Source organism: Ranitomeya variabilis, chromosome 4, assembly GCF_051348905.1.
Source record: "Ranitomeya variabilis isolate aRanVar5 chromosome 4, aRanVar5.hap1, whole genome shotgun sequence".
Classification (NCBI taxonomy): domain Eukaryota; kingdom Metazoa; phylum Chordata; class Amphibia; order Anura; family Dendrobatidae; genus Ranitomeya; species Ranitomeya variabilis.
The window spans coordinates 712,673,423-712,686,620 of NC_135235.1; the positions used below are offsets into that span (position 1 = coordinate 712,673,423).

The 13,198-nt window shown below is 47.1% G+C and overlaps 1 protein-coding gene across 4 annotated transcripts in view; it reads left to right on the plus strand.

The window, feature by feature from the left end:
- LOC143766552 (uncharacterized) overlaps nucleotides 1-13,198 on the plus strand; it is a 74,921-nt gene that overhangs the window by 40,709 nt on the left and 21,014 nt on the right. For all 4 annotated transcript variants that reach the window (XM_077254324.1, XM_077254325.1, XM_077254328.1 and 1 more), the window contains exon 6: nucleotides 9,165-9,255. In XM_077254324.1, the coding sequence (XP_077110439.1) occupies nucleotides 9,165-9,255 (91 nt within the window). The remainder of the gene's footprint in view (nucleotides 1-9,164; nucleotides 9,256-13,198) is intronic.

Genomic DNA, 13,198 nt, shown 5'->3' on the forward strand with positions numbered 1-13,198 from the left:
AATTGTACAAAGTCTAAATTGTGCACAATTCCATGCCAAGGTGAGTTCCTGTTTGGCAGTGTGCTCGATTAGATCCTCACCAAGGCGGGAAAGAGAAAGAAGGGGTTCCCTAAACAGTCTGTTCCGTCCTACAGGAGGGCCTTCAGAAAGTGACCATTCGGTAGAAGGTGGCCTTATGAAAACCGAGATCGCTGGGTGACAAAGGTGACCAAACAAAAAGGTGCCCATTTTAGCGGATCCTCTCCCAGGAAGAGTAATAAATTCCATTGACCCTGACCTCCTGTGGGCGGCAGGTTAAAAATGTTTTGCCACAGATGGCGGGAGATCACTTCTAATCCCTGGACCATGGGCTTAGTAACATCGGGGTTGAAACTAGAGTTTTGTTGAATCCCCTCAGATTCCTTTGTCATCACCTCTCTTAGATCCCCGGCACAACAGGAGGCTCTTGAGTTGGAGGTTTTATGTCTATTATCTAAGCATGTCCTGGTGGAGGTCCCGGGAGACCAGGAGGGAAGGGGATTCCATGGGTAGTGAAACCGTCCAGGATAGTTACTACGAATGCTAGCCCTGATGGATGGGGAGCTCATATGGACGATAACCTGGCCCAGGGGCAGAGGTCCATAGAGGAGGCGGTTGACTCCTCAAATCTAAAGGAATTAAAGGCAGTCAGTCATGCTTTACATCGCTTTCTCCCACAGCTGCGGGGGACGCATGTGAGAGTTTTGTCGGACAATACCATGTCAGTTGCATACGTAAATTGGCAAGGCGGAACTTGATCAAAATTGCTGATGTCTACTGTGGTGGATGTTCTCGATCTGGCCGAAGCCCATCTCTTGTCCCTCTCAGCCCTTCACATCAGGGGAGTGGAAAATCTTAAAGCGGCTTCCTCAGTCGCCATACGTTCTATCAGAGAGAATGGGGTCTGTCACCAAGTATTCAGGAATTTAGTGGACTTGTGGGGACTTCCGGAAATAGACTTGTTTGCTACCAGGGACAACAGAAAGGTCCAAAGATTTGCCTCCCTGGACAGAGCAGATCAGCCGGAGTTGGTCGACTCCCTCCAGTTCCCTTGTCGCTTCAGTCTGGCCTATGCGTTTCCTCCAATGATGGTGCTTCCACAAGTCATCAGGAAGATCAGGGACGAGAGAGAAATATCGGATTACTCAAGGGTAATGCTCTTTTATAGAGCCCACGACAGCACCCACTGAGAGGGGATCCGCCCCTAGGAACAGGAAACCTACAGAGAGATAAAAGGGGCGGCCCCCCCTAGCTCCTCAGTTGTTTTACAGAGAAAAAGGAGGAACCGCCGCCAGGTTTTTTAGTTTAACAGGTTTTAGGCATATATACATATTTACAACTTCATACCATATTACTCTATTATATACATCTCCCTATTAAGACACCACGTGCAACTAAATAAAGAAAAGGGAGGGATTTGAATGGGTGCTGTCGTGGGCTCTATAAAAGAGCATTACCGGTGAGTAATCCGATATTTTCTATTCGCCACGACAGCACCCACTGAGAGATTTTCAGAGACTATATACTGGGTGGGTTAACTGAGTCAAGAACCGAAAGCCCAAAGGTTAGGTCAGAAGCAGCAGATAGATCTAATCTATAGTGTCTATAGAAGGTATTTGGTGAAGACCAAGTTGCAGCCTTACATATAAGATCTATCGGCACATTCGCCCTTTCTGCCCAGGAGGTCGATACGGCTCTTGTGGAGTGTGCTCCCACATGCATTGGAGGATCTCTTCCTCCAGCTTTATACGCCAGGACTATGGCATCTCTTATCCAGCGCGATAGCGTGTTCTTTGTAACTCTGGAACCCTTGGTTTTTCCCTGGAAAGACACAGAGAGCCATACTCTTCCTCCAGTCCCTAGTCTTCTCTAAATAGGCTAGAATAGTTCTCTTAACATCTAGGGTATGAAGCCTGGCTTCTTCTGGAGTCGAGTGGTCTTTATAAAAGGTAGGTAATAAGATCTCCTGGGATCTATGAAAACTAGTGGCTACCTTAGGGAGATAACAAGGGTCCGTTTTTAAAATTATTCTATCGGATGTCACGGATAGATAAGGAGGGTCAATTGACAAGGCATGGAGGTCACTCACTCTTCTAGCGGATACTAACGCTACTAACAGTATTGTTTTTAGCGAGATGTTCTTTAGTGAGGCCGCATCTAGAGGCTCAAACGGGCTTTGTGTCAAGGCATCTAGAACCAGAGATAGATCCCACTGAGGCACCTGTGGTATATGAATAGGTTTTGATCGTTCACATGCTGATATAAAACGAGAAACCCATCTATCTCTGCCACATCATAACTAAAGAGTGCTCCCAGAGCTGAGACCTGGACTCTTAGGGTATTTACAGACAGTCCCAATTCAAGCCCTTTTTGTAAGAACTCCAATATTGAAAATATAGGTACCTCAGCGGAAAGTTGTGCAGTATGAAATTGGAGGAATTTTTTCCAAACCCTGACATAGATTTGGGTAGTAGAAGGCTTCCTACTCTTCATAAGAGTATCTATAAGCCCACTGGAAAAACCCCTTACAGTTAGTAAGTGCCTCTCAAATTCCATACAGTCAGATTCATGCCTTTTACCCGAGGATGGAAAAACGGTCCCTGAGACAACAGGTCCTTGGACTGAGGCAGGATCCAAGGGTCTGTAGTTGACATCGCCCTGAGCCAGGAGAACCATGGCCTTTTGGGCCAGAATGGGGCCACCAACAGAACTCTTGCCCCCTCCTCCCTTATTTTTCTTATTACTATAGGTAATAGATTCCATGGAGGGGATGCATAGGCTAGGTCGAATGTCCATGGCACCTGAAGGGCATCGAATATGTCGGGGTTGTCCAGTCTGCAAAGGGAGGCAAAAGTTTTGACCTGACGGTTGGACCTTGTTGCGAATAGGTCTATTTGAGGTACTCCCCATCGGTCTGTTATCAATCTGAAAATCTTTCTGCTGAGCATCCACTCCCCCTGATGAAGGGTATGGCGACTGAGGAAATCGGCCTGAACGTTGTCTATGCCTCTGATGTGCACCGCTGATAAGGACAACAGATGACTTTCGGCTAAGGTCATGATGTCTGATGAGATTTCCATAAGATTTTCTGACCGTGTACCTCCTTGATGATTCAAATAGGCTACTGCCGAGGTGTTGTCTGAGAGGACCCTTGTGTGAGAGCCTCGTAGCTGGGGAAGAAAGTGGAGTAGGGAATAATATATGGCTCTTAATTCTTTTACATTAGAGGAATTAGCCAGTTCTGACCTGGACCAAAGGCCCTGAACCACCTGATCTTTAAAATGTGCTCCTCAGCCTTCCGGACTAGCATCTGTGGTTACTATGGTAGAAGGGGTGATGACCCAAGGTACCCCCTCTGATAGATTTCCCCAATCTAACCACCATGTAAGGGAGTGTACTACCTCTGATGTAAAGTAAATTGTTCGGTCTAAATGTCCTTTATTTTTAATGTCCTCCTGCAATATGAATTTCTGGAGCTGCCTGGTATGGAATTGTGCCCATTTAACCGCAGGGATACATGATGACAGTGAACCTAGTAATGACATGGCATTTCTCAGTGACATACTACGTCTTTTGATTGCCAGGCTTACTTTGCCAACAATAGAAGACTTCTTATCATCAGGTAACCGACAAATTTGGTCCACTGAATCCAGAAGGAGTCCTAGGAATCTCTGACAAGTGACGGGTTGGAGTCTGGATTTTTCCCAGTTGACAATCCAGCCCAGCGTTTGTAAGGAAAACGCCACCTCCTCCAACCTTTGTTCACACTGTAAGGAGTTTTTTCCCACAATTAGTAGATCATCCAGATATGGAATGACCAGAGTGTCTTTTAATCGCAGAAAAGACATTACCTCCAATAGCAATTTAGTAAAGACCCTAGGCGCCATAGATAGGCCAAAGGGCATTGCCCTATATTGTAAATGACGAATTTGCCCGTCTATAAATACTGCTACCCGAAGAAACTGCTGGTGTGACTGGTGTATAGGAAGATGGTAATACGCATCCTTAAGATCCAGTACTACCATGTAACAGTTTGGGAACAGATTTTTAATGGCTGATCGAACAGATTCCATTTTAAATGTTGTGGGTCTTATGAACGTGTTCAGTTTTCTCAAATTAAATATAGTTCTATAGGATCCGTCAGGTTTAGTAATCAGAAACAAGGGGGAGTAGAACCCCACCCCTGTTTGAGATGACGGAACGTCTATCAAAACCCGTTTGGCAAGAAGGGACTTAATTTCTATCTCCAGTGCTTCCTGTTGTAGTCTGGATTTTAGGGAGGTGAGCAGGAAGGAATCCGGAGGTTTTCGGATAAAGTCTAGGGTGAGGCCTGAGGATATTAATTTTAAGGCCCATGGATTAACAGTTATTTTATTCCACTGATTTATAAATCCTAGAAGTCTACCGCCCACTGGTGGAATAGGGTTCCCGGAATTTTTCAGCTGGTTTGAAGGGACGTTTGTTGAACAAATTGCCCTTTTGCCTGAACTCTTTGTGCCTCCATTCTTTAAAGCCTCCCTTTCTGCCAAATGATGGCTTCCTGAATGCCCTTCTGTAAGAAGGAACAAATGGATTAGGGAAGCCCTTTTTTCGCTCACCCGCCTTAGTGAGAATTTCATCCAACACACTTCCAAAGAGGTACTCACCCTGACAGGGTATGGCGCATAATTTGGATCTAGATTGGGCATCTCCCTTCCAGTTTTTTAGCCATAAGGCTCGGCGAGCAGTATTGGAGAGGCTAGCTGTTCTGGCCGCCAGGCGGAGAGAATCCACGGAGGCATCGGATATAAATGCCGCAGCACCTTTTATCAAGGGAATTGACGCACGTAATTTCTCTCTAGAAACACCGTTTCTGATATTTTGGTCCAGCTGCTCTAACCAAACCAGCATAGACCTACTGGTACATGTGGCTGAGATTGCTGGCTTGAAAGCAGTGACACAGGCCTCCCATGATTTTTTTAAGGAGTGCATCCGATTTCCTGTCCATGGGATCGGATAAGGAACCTGCATCCTCTACAGGTAAAGAGGAACGGCGAGATGTAGATGCTACTGCCGCATCGACTTTCGGTACTTTAGCCCAGGAATCCATATCCTCGTCATCAAAGGGGTAGCGTCTCTTGCAGGGTATTGGCACAAACCCCTTTTGCCCTTTACCCCATTCTTTTTTAATGAGGTCTTTTATGGCCTGATTTACGGGAAATACCTGGCCCTTCCGCTGAGAAAGACCAGCGAACATAAGTTCCTGTGGCGTTTGGGGTTCTTTTGATTCAGCCAACCCCATCGTACTTCTTACTGACTTTATTAAGTTGTTGACACCGTCAGTAGGAAAACAGACTTAGTTCTGTTCCCCTGATGACTCAGACGATTGAGACACATCCGAATCCACCTCTCCACTCTCTGCTGACGTGTCAGCTCTAGGTGAGTGCAGCGCCCCAGAGTCCTGGTCGTTGCAGTACTGTGGCTCCGCCGCTAAGGGGAGCTATGGTACGTCTGATGGCACTGAAGGAGTTCATCTGACCAGGTATCACAGACACCAATACATTTCACAGCCGGGCCTCCAGGGGGAGCTAAGGGTTCTATTCACTAGGCCACTCCCCACCATTGTGGGTAAACTGGGGGTCAGGCAGGAAGTTAGGAGAGAAAGCTGACTGGATTAGACCAGACAACACCTTGTGGCAGAGGGTGTTGTGGGGGAAGAGACAGTAGGGTCTCTGTCAGGGGTGGGATCCTGACAGAGGCTTGGCAAATTGAGCGAACGTAACGGGACCGTGCCTGCTCAGCATAGCGGCGGTGCCCAAGGAAGGATCAGAAGCGAGATAGGTTGTGCTGAGTGAGAAACGAGATCGAAGCGATAGGAGAATACCAGTAGGAGTCGTGCGTAAGACCGAGGCAACATCCTATTGAGGCGCACAACCGGTGGCCGGAACGCCGAGGGAGTATTATACCGTTCAGCTTCAAGCAATACTCTAAACAGCGGCAGGACAGTCAGTCTAAGGCGGGCTGTCTCACACAAATCACCTATGCAGTCTTGGGGGGCAACTTGTGGAGAGGGGCGACTTTAGGGTCCCGGAAGAGCTCCGAGCCTACCCGTCAAACGGGTGCCGTCCCAACCAGAACATCAGGGAGGGACGGAGGATTAGCAGAACATCATCTAATCGAGTTGTGAGGGAACTTAAGAAACAGACACAACAGTTGTGGGGACTTTCCGTAAGCACAGCAGGGAAGGACCACAACACATAGCGCAAGCAGGAAGGCACAGATCTCCACCTGTGAAGAGAACTCTGGAGGTGTCATTGGACCGGCCGGACTTGCGCAGCCTGGTGAACTGTATTCTGGACTGAGGACTCAGAGACCTTCAGTAAAGAGGTAAAGAGACTGCAACCTGGTGTCCTCGTTATTTACTGCGACCTGCACCCCACAACTGCACCACTATCACCACTCATTGCACCGGATGTCCCCCACTGACCGGCAGGGCCACGGACCGGGTCTAGCCACCGTGACAACCCCAGAACAGAGACTCAGAGACCCGGTGCCGGGTACCCCTCGGCCCAGCGGCGGTGTGGGGGCGCTCCATGAGGACTTTTCCACATTAACAGAGGGGCCCCCTCCTAACGACTGCAGCTCCTCACGAATTATAAGCCGTATGTCATTCATTTTGACAGACTCCTCCTGCCGCAAGGTGTTGTTTATACAGGCCTGACACAGGTTTTTAAGATAAGAGTCAGGCAGGGGCTCAGTACATATAGCACACTGTTTATGCTTTGTTTTCCCCGTCCTCTTTGCCTAAAACATAAGCAGAGGAAATACTTATAAACTTTCTTGAAGCTATACCACACTCACCCAGAAGCACATGTATCTACCGGTTGCTGGGTTTGCTTGGCCTGGGGTGTGGAACGGGACGATCTGCCTCCTGATTTCACAGTGGAATCACTCCTCTTTGAGTGTCCACTATTCTTATTTCTGGTATCACCACCGGGTATCAGTGGGTCCTCCATAGGGCGCACAGAGACTTCCTCTTGGGACGACATGATAGCGCGCTGTCTGTCCCGCTCATGTGCAATTTATAGTGCAGGATTTACACACACACCCCCCTCTTTTTTTTTTTTTTTTTATTACCTGATCCATTGGTGCAGCGTCAGGGGGACAAGGAGAAAACCGCCTAGAGGAAACCAATATGGCGGTTCCCCCGGAAGTAGACTGCTGAACTCCTGGGGGCAGGGATCTACTTCCGTGATGCGGCTCCACTGCGCATGCGCCGGCGTCCCAGCCGGCCGGCTTTTCAAGCGCTTCTTCTACCCACGTCGCCGCCATACCTGAGGGACTGGGGAAACAGCTGATGACCGCTCCACACACTCTGGAGGGTATCGTCACCTGGCTCCGGAAACCTGCTTCTTTCAGGTAACTCGGTCGGCCCAGGCACACCGCATCACCGGCCGTCCCTTACAACGATGTCCCAGCAGGGAGATCGTTGTTCACCACCGACTATAACAGATGAGGGGGGAACCAGCAGGAACGCCCGACCCTGTTCACTCGCTCTGGAGCCCCTGTTGCTCAGCAGAGACGCACAGGCGGCATCCAGGCAAGTTTTCCTCTTGACATTAGCTTCAGAGAATCTTCTCTGTGGGTTCCCCTTTAGGAACAGGAAACCAACTGAGGAGCGAGGGGGGGCCGCCCCTTTTATCTCTCTGTAGGTTTCCTGTTCCTAGGGGCGGATCCCCTCTCTCAGTGGGTGCTGTCGTGGCGAATAGAAAAGGGTAATTCTCTTCGCTCCTTTCTGGCCCAAGAGACCTTGGTTTTCATGGCTCAGAGCCATGTCCATATCTGACCCCTGGATCTTCCCATCAGATCTGGGCCTGCTCTCTTGCAGTCCATTCTGTCATCCTTGGGTGAGAGGTCTCCACTTGACGGCGTGGAACTTGAGGCAGTTGTTGAAATTAAGGGGGTTTTCTGACAACCTGATTAGTACCAGTCTGCAGAGTAGGAAAGAATCCACGACCAAGATATACTGTAGAGTGTGGAGGAAGTTCCTTAATTTTCATACTGGGCCTTTCTCTAGTGAGGTTCCAGTTGCTGCAATTTTCGAGGGTTGGGAGCTGGGTTTTTCAGTTAACACATTAAAGGATCAGATATCAGCTTTTGGGAGCCCTATCTAGTCGTAATATTGCAGGAGATAGATGGGTTGCACGGTTTATTTCAGCGTGTGAGCGTAGCGACTCTGTACACATTGCTCGCTTGCCTCCCTAGGACCTGAATCTGGTCCTTGATGCACCTGATAGGTCCGTCTTCTGTCTTGTCGCATGAAAGTACATATCATTAAAGTACATATTAAATATCCCTGAAGGCAGAGTACGGCTCTGTTTGTGTCTTTTGAGAGCCACAGGAAAGGGTTTGGAGTCACAAGGAGCACTTTATCATGTTGGATCACAGATACAATCTGTCTGGCTTATTCAGCAAAGGGTGAAGGTCCTCTGGATGGAATAAGGGCACATTCGGCACGGGCTATGGCATTCTCCTGGGCTAAGAAGGCAGACATCTCGATTGATCTGATATGTAATGCTGCAATATGGTCTTCACCATCTATCTTTTACAGCCACTATAGACTCAATTTGTCATCTTCTGACTTGGTTTTCGGGAGACCTGTCCTCAATACGGTGGTCCCTCCCAGATGATGGTTCTCTGTAAGTCTCTCAGTGGGTGCTGTCATGGCGAGAATAAAAAAGGATTACTTACCGGTAATTGTATTTTATGGAGTCCACGACAGAACCCACTTCCCTCCCTTAGTAGCACATAATAGAGATGTGTATGTATTTCACTCCGGGTGATGGTAGTATACATTGAAGTATATGTTTATACATATTGAGTAGTTTTTATGAAGATGTTCTAATGTTTTCTTGGCGGTTCCTCTTGTACTCTGTAATCCAACTGAGGAGGGGAGGGGGACTACCCCTTTTTATCTGTAGGCTTCTTGTTCCTGGGGGTGGATCCCCTCTCTCAGTGGGTGCTATCGTGGACTCCATAAAATACGATTACTGGTAAGTAATCCGGTTTATCCAGTTTGTAATGAGAACGGTGGAGATGGCAGGATTAGAGCTGATCATAGATGTGACTTCTCCATCTGTCTGTGACTTTTACAATATTTGTTTCAGTGTGAAGATCTGACCCGTATTAATACTACAGAGACATATGTGAGGGGTGATGAGTGGTGTAAAGAGGAGATTCCTACATATGACTACCCAGGTGAGTAGTAACCACTAAATGCAGAGAAGTCACAGATTCTTCTCAGCCACTGTCTGTGGCTGCTTTATCGGTGGTGTAGTCTGGCTGGATCACAATCGTGTGATCACCATTTTGCCTCGAGACCACAACATTCTCCTCCACCCAAAACTGTTCAAATGACTTTGGACTTTAAAAGCCCTTTTCTATAGAATATATAGCCTGGAGGGCCAACCTACACCCTGAAATTAGGAGACGATGGTCGTAACCTGCCCAGATCTGTAAACTCAAATGACAGTGTACGTAGAATGTGCTGACAAGTTAGAAAATCACTTGAAGAAAAATACTATGATGGCCCTGTAAGAGAAATTGGAGGGTAATGATGCTGTTGGCTTCCTATAACCTGTTATCTTATTGGATGAATCTACCTTCTTCCCCTTCTGTGCTGCTGAATGTGCTCATATGGTCCCCACAAGACCAGGTCCAGTCTTTCTGGACAAACTTTGCTTTTATGATCGACAACATTAAATGTGCAGTGAGGGCCAAGTGTGAATTTCTGTACTGTAAGGGTATGTGTCCACGTGCAGGATTGCATCAGTATTTGTAAGCCAAAACCAGGAGTGGGTGATAAATGCAGAAGTGGTGCATATGTTTCTATTATACTTTTCCTCTATCTGTTCCACTCCTGGTTTTGGCTTACAAATACTGATGTAAAATCCTGATGCAATCCTGAACGTGGACACATACCCTAACAGTTTCCCTTTTATACTGAATTTTCAATTTTACCTCTCGCCACGACAGCACCCACTTGAGAGAGGGATCCGCCCATAGGAACAGGAAACCTACAGAGATAAAAAGGGCTGTCCCCCTCTCCTCCTCAGTTGGTTTCCTGTTCCTATCGGAAATCCCTGGATTCCTACAGATGGAGGTGGTTGGAGCACCTGCAGATTACCTGAGCCTGTGCACCCGCCTGTGTGGTCCTCTCGATGACAGCAGGGGCTGCGGCATCAGAAGTAGCGGCAGGGGAGCCACTGCATGCAGCCTCCCCCCTCGTCTGTTCACCATTCGGCAGGTTCCGGGCAACAAAGCCCGGCCTATGGAGGAGGCATGTGTGTGGGGCCGATCTTCCAGTTACCAGCGGTGGAGTGCAGTGCTAGAAGGCGGCGGAGGCTGCGTCGTGCGGGTAAGTCCATGCTGCTTCATTGAACCGGAAGTGGTTGGAGCACTTCCGGTTCGCGGCGGGCGGCGCGCTGCAGATGACCGCGCAATTCAAATGGCAGGCCGGGGCACAGAGCTATTCGCTCAGTATGCTGTCCCCGGCGCATGATGAGCATCCACCAGCGGTGGAGCAAGATAGCGCTGTCAAAATCAGCGCTAAGGGCTCAAAATCATCGGCAAAAAGGAGTGGTCGTTCCATGGAAGGATCTGACACTCACATGAGAAGTAAAACGAGGAGTAGAGATGCAGATCTACTCAGACCCCACACAGTGTCTCCACCTCCAAAACCGGTATGATGATTAAGAAGATGATAGCTTCACTGGGTGAGTGTTTATGATCCTCTACCTATAAGCTGATCCCTTCCTTCTCTGCCTCTCCCCTTAGGCTAAGAAGACCAATAAATCTAAGTATAAGGAGTGTGCCCTGTGTATGCAACCCGTGCCCGACACGTATCTTAAAAGGTTGTGTCAAAGCTGTATAGATCAGACCTTACAGGATGAGGCGGCTGTTACGACCACAAATATCAGAGCCATAATAAGGCAGGAGATCCAGTATCTGGGATCAAAATCCCTAAAGAAACATGGAAGTAAGGGCCTTTCTCCCGTTTCCAGTTCAGAGTCTGAAGAGGGCTTAATCTGATCCTTCAATACCTCAGGATCATCTCCCAGCTCTTCTGAGGATGAAGGCGGAGCAAGTTTTCCAGTCGACAGTATAGACAACCTTATAAAATCCGTTAGGAACACTATGGGGTGTCCAGATACTAAGGAGGTCAGGTCGGTTCAGGACATCATGTTTGCAGGACTAGGCCAGAAAAAACGGCGTGCCTTTCTGGTCATATCCGCTATTAAAGACCTTGTCAAAAAAGAATGGGACAAACAGGGCAAAGGGTTTCTCCCATCATCTTCCAAAAGGCGTTACCCTTTTAGTGATGAGGAATTAGCAGTGTGGTCTAAAGTCCCTAAGGTAGATGCAGCGGTAGCATCCACCTCAAAGCAATCTTCCCTTCTGGTAGAAGATGCAGGAATCTTACTAGATCCACTAGATCGTAAGACTGCAGCTCTCCTTAAAAGATCTTGGGAGGCGAACACGGGAGCCTTTAAACCGGCCATATCAGGCACATGCACAGCTAGGTCACTATTAGTTGGATAGACCAGCTGGAGCAACAGGTAAAAGGCAAGATCACAAGAGAAATTCTCCAGACAGTTCCACTGATCAGAAGTGCTGCGGCATTTTTAGCGGACGCTTCAGCGGATTCTCTCCGTCTGGCAGCGAGATCAGCAGGCCTGGTCAACGCGGCTCGTCGAGCCCTCTGGCTGAAGGGATGGAAGGGGGATGCACAGTCAAAATCCAGACTATGTACAATCCCGTGCCAGGGTGAGTTCCTGTTTGCAAAGGTTCTTGACGACCTACTCAATAAAGCAGGAGAAAGAAGGAAGGGATTTCCTAAACAGTTTCTTCCTTCTTATAGGAGAGCGTTAATAGAGTAGTCACAAACATTTTACATGTACGAATATATAATCAATATTCTATCAGAAGAAAATTTACTGTGAATGTCACCTGCATGCATGTCAGGACTATAATCAGGAAAAGTGCCAAAACTCCATATATAAACATCACAAAAAACGCAGTTAAATGCTCCCATAAAATGTATAAGTTTATTTAGAAACCAATAAAACATATATCAAAACAGAGGACAGATTAATCGATAACAATGAGGGGAAGTGAAGCGCTATGTGGCGGTACAAGTTGCCCAAGGACTACAAGGCCCCATCACTGCACAACCATACCAATGATTATAATTAATAAATAAACGACCCATGGCCATATCAAGTAGAAAGGGTCAATATCCCTATGTATGGAAGCATAATAGCAATACACAAATCATGGCCACATGCATCTAAATATGCAACAATAATAATACCTGGTATGTGTTACAGCGGGAAGCCTAGAGTCCACCCCGGACCCCGGTGTATTGCTATTATGCTTCCATACATAGGGATATTGATCCTTTCTACTTCATATGGCCATGGGTCGTTTATTTATTACCGTATATACTGGAGTATAAGCCGAGATTTTCAGCCCACTTTTTTGGGCTGAAAGTCCCCCTCTCGGCTTATACTCGAGTCATACCCAGAGGTCGGCAGGGGAGGGGGAGCGGGGGCTGTCTAAAAATACTCACCTAGTCCAGTGTTAGAACACAGCAATACCACTGATACAGGGGATATATACATCTATTTTATTCCCAATACTAGAATTCACCAAATTGTGGTATGCTATGTAAGTTGGTGACATACGCCACCTAGTGGAGAGAGAAAAACCCAATCACCTTACCTACAGATCACCCAAGAGTAACCACAGCAAGAAATTATATTGCAATATATTTTTATTTACCATATGTGGCAACAACAATACATATAAATATTCATCAATAAAATTATATATTAAAAACAGTAACTGTACGCACCACAGGACAAATGATAATATATATATATATATAACGGCTGTCCCACTCCTGTATAAAGAGGTCCCTACTAGGAACAGGCTATATTAAGCCTATTGCTCCTATATAAATGTGCAAACAAAGCATTAAATAACTCAAAATGTAAACAGTGCTGAAAAAATATTATCATAAAACACCGTGCAAAATACTAGAACTGTATTCTACTCCAATTACTGAAAAGTGCAATAGTGTAATCAAAATACTAAAGTGCAAATGTGCTAATGTATTCAGGCTGCACTCAGGCAGCTA